Below are 9,790 nucleotides of genomic sequence, written 5' to 3' on the forward strand. Positions count from 1 at the left end.
CCCCGCGACGGGGCGGGCGGGGCCGGGGTGCGGCTGTCCCGGCCGGGCCGGGCCCCCTGCGGGCTGTCCCAGCGGAGTTTGTCGCTGGAAGGGTCTGTCCCCCGAAGGGTCTGTTCCCCCGTGGACTCCGTCCCGGTGGGATCTGCCCCAGCCTTGCATACCGGGGTCCACCCCCCGGGTGGGCTCCACCTCGCGGGGATCCCGCCCCGGGAGCCGACCAGCTGCTCCCCGGGGTGCGGGTCTTCCCCGGGAATGGTGTGGCAGGGGGTTCTCGGGCAGCAGCCCGGCAGACCCCCGGAGCAGAGCCGAGCTTCCTCTGGGCTGGCCCACGGCACGAGACCTGTGATCCCGTCCAGGGTGGAACTTTCCCATAAGCAAGATTCCATGGGCAGATGGGCCGCAGCACCACGCCGGGGGGGGTCAGCCTGGCCCCTCCAGCTCTAGGGAGCAGATGCTGGCAGAGCCTCTGCCACAGCTCACCCTTGGGAGCACCATCAGGCCAGCAGCTCATCCCACGTGGATTCTGTCCCCACACCCGCATCGCTGTGTCCCGTGGACTGGCACGAGCCCCGTGGAAGTGGAGAGCAGCCCAGCCGAGGGCTCCGTGCCGTGGGTGAAGCCCAGAGGCCCTTGGCACACGGGGAGAGAAAGAGCAGCACAGCCCAGCCGAGGCAACCCAGCTCTGCCCGGATCCCGTGACTCCAAACCAGTTGTGCCAACCCCAAGAAAGAGCAGAGGTACAGAGACCCCAGGTGGGAGATTTAAACGTGAGGTTTAATGATTGCAAGGAATCCAGCTGGAGAAATGCAAGCTGGAATGAGAGAGGAAGCCGTCCTGTCCCTCTTGCTGCTGCCACTCCACGGATAGGGCATGGGAGCTGAGCAGGAGGCTGCTGCCAGCAGGGAGGGTTTCCCCTTCTCCAGAGGGACAAGGACGTGGAAGCCGCGCAGCCCCATCCCACGTTCCAAGCTGCTCACTTGGGACAAGTCCAGATCCCCTGAAGCTGACACTATTCCCTCATCCCTGGGCAGGCACTGGGGATAGGAGAAGCCTGCCTGCTCCTTCCTGACTGCCAAAGTGACATAATGACAGAGGAAAAGAGTTGAGGAAGGTTTTGGGTGGGACAGGTGATTGTTGGGGTAAATATGCACCGGGAGGTGGGGAGGATGCGATAATGGCCTGGGGATGGATGTGAGAGGGAGATGATCCCAAGCCCAAAGGGGGTTGCTAAAGGCGACACAGAAAGATGTAAGGAGGAGAAATGGGATTCAATGCATGCAAAAGGTACAGGGAGATTATCAGTGCGTGGGACAACCCTCCCTGATGTTTGATTTGTAAAATAAACCATCCAACCCCCTGGCTGCTGAGGGCAAGGAAAGCTGGCGTCCACCCCTCACAGGGCAAAAAGGTCTCTCTATCCCACAGCAGGGGATTGAGACTTCCCTGTGCCCCTTTATCCTCCTTGTCACCCAAAATGAGTGAGCTGGGTTCCTTCTTGGCCTCGGGCCTCGAGCTGAGAACTGCTCCCAGACCACAAATAATCTTCAGGTGCCCTCCCCTCCTCTTGGCCCACCCAAGGAGGAAGGTGGGTGCATCCCCTGAGTCTTGGGAACAGGGAGGGAGAAGAGGTGCTCTCACAATTCCTTCTGGGAAGAAGAGCCCTTGCCCATGTGACACATCCCAAGGAAGGCAGGTGGCCCGGGGTAGGGCACCAGTATAAAAGCACAGGAGACACAGGCAGAGTGCATGGCATCAGCAGCTCCAGGCAAAGACAGTGCTGCTACTTTGATTAGCCCCGAAATTTAATAGACTTTAAAAAATTTAGTTTTTTCAAAGACTAAACGTGCTCTTGCATACACCCCTCTGATGCTGGGCCAGTGTCTCCTGTCCCCAGAGCTGTACGATGGAGCTAGACAGGGTCTATCCATGCACTGTCAGTCCCAGCCCTGCCCCAGCAACTGGAACACCCAGCAGTGTGTGCTTATGTTGGAAGGCAGGCTGGACCCTGATCCTCCAGCTCCAGCTCACCCCACAGCAGATCACACTCTTGTTTGAATATAACTCCTGTGCCAGAGGTATCTGCCCTCCACGTCTTGGGAAGAGGAGAAGAGATGCGTTACTAGCATGGGAAAATTTGCCCTCTTTTACAGTAATTGCTTGTAATAACATCTTGCACGTCCCCTTTCATCCTACAGCTGATGCCTTTCCCAGATGAGAAGGCCAGAAGCGCAGCTGCCACCGGAACAGAGCAAGACAACTTGTTTACAAGGCAGCCCCGCGCTCCCCGGCGGCCGAGGGTAAGAGGAAGGGGAGGCTGCCGCGTCCGGGTCCACACAGGCGGCTCCGTGGGATGGCCTGCATTGTTCCAGGTCAGGACAACAAGGCCCTTCCGCAGCCTCTTTCCTATGGGAATCCCGACAGGTTGCTGTCCCTCCCTGCACGAGGGGAAGTGTGGCACCAGGGGGGTGGAAAGACTTATCCGTTGGATAAGAGGAGGAGGGAATTGAGGCCTGATGGAGCTTTCCAGCCCTAATTGGAAGACGCCAGGCAACAAAGCAAGCCCCAAACCCACCCTGACACCTTCCCAATGCACTGTCCAGCAGCTCCATGTACTTGATGTGGTCCCTCTACCAGTTTCCTGCTGTGCCCAGGCCCTCCAGTGCCCATGGATCATCCCACTGTCAGCCTTTGGCTGCATCACATCATGCCATCCCTGGAGGTTTTTAACCTGAGATTGGCCGTGGCACTGAGAGCCATGATCTGGTAAAGGTACTGGAGTTGGAGCAAGGGTTGGACTTGATGATCTCGGAGGTCTTTTCCAACCCAATCCATTCTGTGATTCTATGATTCTATGCTCTCAGGCTGCCAGAATTCCTGTTACACCCTTTGCTCAATGAAGTGTGCACAGAAATCTCCTTCCCTCCCAGCCCCACAAGGATCTGTTGACACTGACAGTCTCTCCTTCCTCTCCCCACCTCCAGCTCCTTCACAGCTTCAGACCCTGCCTTCATCCCTCCCTTCTGCAAGGTCCATCTGGAGAGAAGGGACTCAGAGTAGTGACACAGGCAAAGGGGACATCACTGAAAATGCATGATGATTGCATCACCTATCTCTGGCTGTGAGACCCAAGATGGGAATTTCCTTTCTGTTACAGAAACTGGCTCAGAATCTGCTGATTTGAGGGCTTGGGAGACACTGGGAAGATGGGATTTGTCCTTTTCTATCAACCACAGAGGGAGCCCAGACAGACAGACAGTGCAGTTTAGACCTTGCTTTCTCTTCCACAGTGAATCCCACCCAGGAGATAAACCCCACTGGACATTCTGACCTTCAAGGGGCTCAAGCCAGCAGGCAGGGCCCTCCATGGCATCTGTATGCAAGTGCTTCACCAAGTGCTCCTGGTGAAGTCAGGCTTTCCAAGTAACAGCTCTGATCACTGTAATTCTAAAGGATTGCAAGGACTGGAGAAAGAAACATCTCTATTTTCCTTCTATTTTTGTGAGCACATGATAGCACTTTGATATGAAATTACTTGTTTTGCTGCATCCCTTGGTATTTTGGGCCAAGCTCCAAGCCACCCAGGGGCAGGAACAGACTGCCACTGACCTCAGCAGCTGCTGGCCTGGGCCTGGCACCAGCCACTTTCTTCCTTAGTTTGTGTCCATTTTGCAAAAACAGAGGAGGAAAACCAGCATTACACATCCAACCAGATGAAAACTTTTCTGCGAGACCACATTGGAAAACTTTGCAGATTTAAAAGCCACAGAGACATTCAGGCTCCTGTCCTTCTGCAGCTCCTTGGATTTCCACCCACTTGGGTAGCTTCGCAGGAACAACAAATGTCTCCAGGCAATCGAGGCTGGGATTGTTATAATCGTTTTTAGTGTGTGCGTGTGAAGCAACTGACGCAGGCGGTTGTACAATGGGCACTTTATAACATGGCAAAACACTGCTCAAAACGCAGTGGGCAGTGCCATTTGCTCCAGGGGCAGCTTCCAAAACACCTACCCATCCATCCTGCCCCCGCCCAGAAACCCGTGGTCCGCGTGCCCTGCTCCTCCCGGGAGCTGTGAAAACACTATTGCTCGCACTCCAGCCTCTGGAGATCCCACACCACGGCACCGCGGCTGGGGGATGTCAGCGTCCAGCACCAACCCCGGTGTGTCGTGCCCCTCCAAACGCCCCGCCACGCCGCTCCCGCCACGCCGCTCCCGCCACGCCGCTCCCGCCACGCCGCTCCCGCCACGCCGCTCCCGCCACGCCGCTCCCGCCACGCCGCTCCCGCCACGCCGCTCCCGCCACGCCGCTCCCGCCACGCCGCTCCCGCCACGCCGCTCCCGCCACGCCGCTCCCGCCACGCCGCTCCCGCCACGCCGCTCCCGCCACGCCCCCATTGGCTGGCAAGGTGCGGACGGGGATTGGCTGCTGGGCGGGGCGGGGCGAGGCCGGCGCGCCACGCGAGGCGAGGAGCGCGACGCGGGATCGGTGCTTGTCACGGTTCCGTTCGCCCCTTCCCTGTCCGCTCCGCAGGCTCAGGATTCCCGCCCCTCTCCCCGGCGAGGTTCAGCGGTGTCCCGCGCCCCGCCTGTCTCGGCAGGTACGCGGAGGGCGCGGGGGACGCGGGACGGCCCCGCGGGTGCCTTAGGCCGCGCCGGCCACAAAGCGGCCGCAGTGTCGCCGCCTGGTGGCAGCGCCGGCCCCGGTGTCGCCGAGACCCGGCGAGGCTCGGGCGGGATCACGGGGACAGCGGCTGCACGGGCACACGGGGCTTTACTGCACCCTCGATTACAGCCCCGGACCGTCCGGGACAAGCAGGTGCCCAAATCCGGAGTGCCACACTGTGTCCCTGCAGGGTGCCCATGGCGTCTCCGTCAGCCCCCAAGCCGCTCCTGTACCGCAGCACCCGCCTGCTGCGCGCGGCCTTCCAGCTCCTCCACCGGCAGCAGCAGCGAGCGGATGTGTTCTGCGACGTGGTGCTGCGGGCTGAAGGTGAGCGGGCAGCTGGGGACCTGCGGGCAGGGGCCCTGCAACCCACCCTGGAAGGATCAGTGGGGGATGCAGGGCTGTGACAGGCGCTGCTGGTTTGCAGGTGAGACAGTGGTGGCCCATTGCAGCGTCCTCTCCGTCTGCAGCCCCTTCTTCATGGAGCAGCTGAGCCCGGAGCTGCCCCCCCGGGGCTGCAGGGTGGTGCTGGAGCTGGCGGGGCTGAAGATCAGGGTGCTGCGCAAGCTGGTGCGCTTCTTCTACACGGCCGAGCTGGAGGTGGCGCAGGAGGAGGTGCAGGAGGTTCTGGCGGCCGCTCGCCAGCTCCGCATCACCGAGCTGGAGTCGCTGCAGCTCCGGGGGGGACGCCTGGTGAGGCTGGGACCCCAGCGGCAGCTCAACCGCTCCTGCCTGTGCTCCCCCCAGCAAGGCACCCTCGTGGTGCCACTCAACAGGGCTGAGCCCAGCGGCGCCAGCGTCCCCCCTGGGAGTGCTGAGGTGTCCCCCCCCAGGCAACAGCGCTCTCCGGGGCCCACACACTCCAGCCCCATCCGGCGGGTGAGGCTGCGGAAGGTGGAGAGCAGGGGGTGCTGGGAGGTGGTGCGGGACACGCAGCCCGCCCCTGCACCTCCTGAGGTGCCACCAGGCCATGGTGGGGGCATGGCAGCACAGCCCCCCATGGATGTAGGTGCACTGGGGCGGGTGGGCAGGCAGTCCCTGCCCTGGCAGGCTCCCTGTGTAGCCTGGAGACAGCAGGGTGGAGACCCCCCCCAGCCCCAGCCCCAGCAGGGCGTTGGGGAGTCCCCCCAGCCCCAGCAGGGCTGTGGGCAGGCTGTGCCCCTGGGGTTCCTTGGAGGTGAACCTGAGGAGGAGGAGGAGGTGGATGTGGGGACAGTGGAGCCGTTCCTGCCCGCTGGCACAGTCTGCCTCTGGCCCTGCCCCTCATCCGAGTCGGAAGAGGAGGAGGTGGATGTCCTCACCTAGGGGGGCTGCCTCTGCCCCCCGGTCACTACCTGCACTCAGGGCTGCACCCCCTGGGCTCTGTGTCATCGGAATAAAAGGCTGGAGCTGCGCTGTGGGGTGCTGAGCTTTATTGGAGACTGGGGGGGACACAGGGGGGCGTGGGGGGAGCCAGGGGTCCGGCGGTGGCAGAGCTGCAGCATCAGCGACGGGACTGGGGCTGGCGGGTGCCCCCCACTTGGTCTCGCCTCTTCATGAACGCTCATGCCACGGGTGCCGGCCTTGGCTCGGCTGTGGGGAGAGGGCAGTTGGTCCCTGTGCCATCCCTGTCCCGTGCCATCCCTGTCCCGTGCCCGCTCACCTGGCCAACGCCCCTATGCCAAGCTGCTCTTCAGGGCTTCCACCACGGTCTGTGGCTGGGGGAACTTCAGCTTGCGGGGGGGTCCCTTCCCGATGCCGCTCCACAGCTCCACGGCTGGGGAGGGAAAGGGGGCCGGGTCAGGCATCCCGGGGAGTCCCCGCCGCGCCCGCCCCCGGCCCAGCACTTACTGCTGCCGTCCTCCTTCACCAGAGACACCTCGAAGCTGTTCCTGCGCGGCGGCCGAGGGTTGATGTCCACGGGGAGGTGGGCCATGGCCCCACGCAGGGCCTCACTCACCGCCGCCGCGTTGCGCCCGTACACCCGTCAGCTCTTGCTGCGGGGACACCGGGGGTCAGCGCCGTGGGGGACACCCCAAAGGCCTCCCCCACCCGCCGGCACTCGGGCCGCTCACCAGTGCTCGATGACGACGCGGGGGCCGATGCCCCCCGGGCTGCCTCTGGCCTGGGCCTGGGCCCGCGCCCGCTTCTGCGGGGCTTCCGCCGGTTCCGGTGCCTCGGCCGCCGCCGGCTGCTGAACCCCGCGCTTCCTCCCGCGGGGAGCCATCCTGGGAGAGCCGGGACAGTGGGGTCTACGCCGGGTCGGCGGGGATCCCGCTCCGGGGTGTGATGGGACCCCGGGGACCTCGCTATCACGGGAGTGCCAGGCCGGGCCCCGCGGGGCCGCTGCTCGGGGAGGGGATTAGGAAGGGTCGGTCCCCGGCGGTGCGCCTTGGTGGGGGAAAGGGGAGTTCCCGCTGGGACCTTGCTGTGGGGGGCGGGAAGGGGGCCCTCCCAGGGATGCCGCCACGGTGTGTAGGTGGGAAGGGAAGGGAGAAGGGAAGGCCGCGGGTCCCGGGAAAGGGAGAGGGGACAGGCCCAACCTGCCGCTGGCCACGTGCCGGGAGCGCGCGCCGCCGGGGAAGGCGTGGCCGGAAGGGGCGTGGCCTAAACGAACGCGGGAGCGCCCTCACGCTGTGGCTCCTCCCACGCCAGCCTCAGCCAATCAGAAAGCGGAGCATCCATGGCGGCCCCGCCCCCTGCGCGGAGCGGGACACGGACCGGGACAGGCGACACTGGACACCGCACGGTCCGTTTATTGTCAGCGATGAGAGAGCGTTATAACCGAGGCGGGGCCCCTCCCCTCCTACCGCCCTGCCCGCACGGGGCCGCGGGGCCCCGCCGCTCTCCCGGGGCTCGGCCGGGAGCGGCCCCCACGGAGAGCGGCCCCGGGCAGGGCTGGGCGGCCCGCGAGGCCGGTGCCACCAGGGTGATGGCGGCGTGGTGATGGGCGACAGCACAGGGCAGCTTCTACTTGTCCTTCTTGGTCTCCCCCTCTGGGTGCCCGGCGGCTGCGGGCACGGCCGGGGCCTCCTCAGGCCCCTCCTCCCGCGGCTTCGCCTGCTTCTTGGCCTTCTGGTAGAGCTCGTTGAGGTTGAACTCTCGGATCACGTTCTCCTGTGGCCAAGAGGCAGCGTCAGCACCCTCAGGGGCCCCTGCAGCCCCTCCTCCGTCCCAGGCACAGGGCAGGAAGGCCCAACCCACCTCGGAGAAGGTCCAGGACACAGCACGGCCCTTCTTGTCAATCTGCGGCCGCCGCATGATCTCCGTGCCCCCCTGGAAGAGGATGAGGGTGGGCAGCTGTTTGGTGAGGGGCGACGTGCTGACCTTGTACCTGTGGCAGGACAGGCTGACAGTGACCCCCGGGCAGCCCAAGGGGGCTAGGGGGCCACAGAGAATGCCCCAGGGCGGGCCCTGCTGCCCAGGCCGTGCCCCCCACACCTGGTGCTGACGTCCGTGTACCGGCCAACGTCCACCTTGCCGAACTGCAGCCCCTGGCAGTTGTACCTGGGCAGGACAAGGACACAGCGCTGTGAGGGCCCCAGGGCACCACGAGCCCCGTGACCCACCGAGACCACCAGGGGCACCACTCACTTGAGAGAGAGGTCGGCGAAGATGGGGGCGAAGGACTGGCACTCACTGGACCAGTTGGCAAAGAACTCGACAATCCATGTCACCCGCTTGTCCCTCTCCAGCTCCTCCTGCCGTGGGGGCACAGGCTCAGGGGGAGGAAGGCAGGCAGAGCCCCCCAAAGCCCCCATGGAGGGGGATACTCACATCGATGGTCTTGTCACTGAAGTACTTGATGTACTCAGGGCCCATGTAGAGGGGTGGCTTGCAGGTCATCAGGAACACTGCAATGACAGTGCTCTGAGCCCCCCAGTGCCAGTCTGGGGCTGGGACAGGGCTCCTCTGCCCTGGAGCAGCTGGGGGAGCCAGGGGCAAGGACATGTCCCCTCCTGCCCACCACTGCTCCCAGGGACACTCTGTACACCCACAGCTCCCTCCAGCCCTGAGGGGCAGCTGGGGCAGGAGGGAGCTCTGCCAGGGACACAGGGGACAGGCAGGGCACAGGCTGGGCCAGCGGCTCCACGGCTGCCCCCAGGGCCCTGTCAGGGCTCACCTATGCAGAGCGTGAGGTAGAGCAGCCCCATGCGGATGTCGAGGCGGAAGAACAGGATGGCATTGGCCACTTTGCTGAACATGAAGATATTCCCGATGTGCTGCTCCACGGTGACTGCAAAGAGGAGAGAGGGATAAGGGACAAGGGCCAGATCCCCCCAGAAGGGTGGGGGAGATTCTGAGGGAGGGCTGGATCTGCTGCTCCAGCCCACACCCCGCTCAGCTGCTCCTCGGAGGCCCCATAAGCAGCCCCCTGTGCCCCAACCCGACTCACTGGAGCGCCGATTCTTCATCATGACGATGGCGCTGAGGAACATGAGGATCTCCACCTCCCGCTGGCACAGAGAGGGGACTGCGTGAGTCTACAGCCCTGCCAGGCCCTGCCGGCCCTGCGGCCCTGCCAGAACCCGCGGCTCCTGTCCCTCCCTGGGGCAAAACACCGAGGAGGGGCTGCCCCGCGGCGATGGGCTCGGCCAGCGCCCGGGGGCACGTAGGCTGTGGTGGGGCACCGGCAAACCACCAGTGATTAAAGGGCATCCCCTCCCTCAGCCGGGCCGGGGCGCTGTCGGGGCAGGAGGGGAACCAAGGGGTGTGAGGCAGAGTCCCAGGGGCAGGGCGGGAGTGCGGGGACAGTCCCAGGGGTGCGGGCACAGGCCCGGGGACAGGCCGAGGGTGCGAGGACAGGCCGCGCCGCCTCACCCAGTCAAAGTCGCAGGGGTTGCCATCCTCCCGCTGCGAGGGCAGCCCGCGGCAGAGCGGCGGGACCTTGCGCACGATGAGGAAGGCGGCGGCGAGCAGGGCGGAGAGCGGGTAGTAGGGCCGGGCGAGCCAGCGGCACAGCCCCGGCAGCGCCCAGAGCAGCGCCAGCAGCGGCGCCACCACCGCCATCTTCCCCACGCCCCGCCCACCGCCGTGCGGGGGCGGGGCCTCCCCACCGCCCAATGGCGAGCGGCGGGCCGGGCTCTCCCCTGCCCCCGCGGGCCAATGACAGGGGAGAGGGAGAGAGAGGCCACCAATCAGAAAGCGG

The 9,790-nt window shown here is 64.7% G+C and overlaps 3 protein-coding genes and 1 long non-coding RNA gene across 6 annotated transcripts; 2 read left to right on the forward strand and 2 right to left on the reverse strand.

Annotated features, from left to right (window-relative positions):
* Nucleotides 1-45: 45 nt before the first annotated feature.
* Nucleotides 46-4,285, forward strand: LOC139673462 (uncharacterized). 2 transcript variants are annotated; one of them, XR_011698120.1, is made up of 3 exons: nt 46-752; nt 2,196-2,369; nt 2,982-4,285. It is a non-coding gene; the product is annotated as an uncharacterized lncRNA (long non-coding RNA). The 2 variants fall into 2 exon arrangements; XR_011698119.1 differs by having other exon boundaries at nt 46-737.
* Nucleotides 4,286-4,290: 5 nt separating this feature from the next.
* BTBD18 (BTB domain containing 18) lies at nt 4,291-6,049 on the forward strand. Its single transcript, XM_071559167.1, has 3 exons — nt 4,291-4,597; nt 4,853-4,989; nt 5,090-6,049. Exons 2-3 carry the CDS (start codon nt 4,860-4,862, stop codon nt 5,965-5,967), a joined length of 1,008 nt encoding a protein of 335 aa, XP_071415268.1. The 5' UTR covers nt 4,291-4,597; nt 4,853-4,859; the 3' UTR covers nt 5,968-6,049.
* An 8-nt stretch (nt 6,050-6,057) lies between these two features.
* On the reverse strand, nt 6,058-7,264 carry SELENOH (selenoprotein H). Of its 2 annotated transcripts, none has more exons than XM_071559171.1 (5): nt 7,185-7,264; nt 6,717-6,869; nt 6,493-6,638; nt 6,305-6,418; nt 6,058-6,234 (listed from the first exon to the last, which is right to left on the reverse strand). In XM_071559171.1, exons 2-4 carry the CDS (start codon nt 6,866-6,868, stop codon nt 6,318-6,320), a joined length of 399 nt encoding a protein of 132 aa, XP_071415272.1. In that variant the 5' UTR covers nt 6,869; nt 7,185-7,264; the 3' UTR covers nt 6,058-6,234; nt 6,305-6,317. The 2 variants fall into 2 exon arrangements, with proteins under 2 accessions (XP_071415272.1, XP_071415273.1); XM_071559172.1 differs by having other exon boundaries at nt 6,717-6,987; nt 7,185-7,248.
* Nucleotides 7,265-7,372: 108 nt separating this feature from the next.
* Nucleotides 7,373-9,688, reverse strand: TMX2 (thioredoxin related transmembrane protein 2). The gene is made up of 8 exons (XM_071559168.1): nt 9,463-9,688; nt 9,038-9,098; nt 8,765-8,878; nt 8,419-8,495; nt 8,236-8,342; nt 8,083-8,148; nt 7,846-7,975; nt 7,373-7,758 (listed from the first exon to the last, which is right to left on the reverse strand). The coding sequence occupies exons 1-8, from the start codon at nt 9,649-9,651 to the stop codon at nt 7,612-7,614; spliced, it is 891 nt and encodes a 296-aa protein (XP_071415269.1). The 5' UTR covers nt 9,652-9,688; the 3' UTR covers nt 7,373-7,611.
* Between the last annotated feature and the right edge of the window lie 102 nt (nt 9,689-9,790).

This window comes from Pithys albifrons, chromosome 6, assembly GCF_047495875.1.
Source record: "Pithys albifrons albifrons isolate INPA30051 chromosome 6, PitAlb_v1, whole genome shotgun sequence".
NCBI classification, from domain to species: Eukaryota; Metazoa; Chordata; class Aves; order Passeriformes; family Thamnophilidae; genus Pithys; species Pithys albifrons.

Coding starts and splice junctions, on each gene's coding strand:
- BTBD18 (XM_071559167.1), top strand. CDS start 4,860: ATGGCGTCTCCGTCAGCCCCCAAGCCGCTCCTGTACCGCAGCACCCGC. Junction 4,990..5,089: donor CGTGGTGCTGCGGGCTGAAG/GTGAGCGGGCAG, acceptor GCTGGTTTGCAG/GTGAGACAGTGGTGGCCCAT.
- TMX2 (XM_071559168.1), bottom strand. CDS start 9,651: ATGGCGGTGGTGGCGCCGCTGCTGGCGCTGCTCTGGGCGCTGCCGGGG. Junction 9,099..9,462: donor ACCCCTGCGACTTTGACTGG/GTGAGGCGGCGC, acceptor TCTCTGTGCCAG/CGGGAGGTGGAGATCCTCAT. Junction 8,149..8,235: donor TTCGCCGACCTCTCTCTCAA/GTGAGTGGTGCC, acceptor TGTCCTGCCCAG/GTACAACTGCCAGGGGCTGC.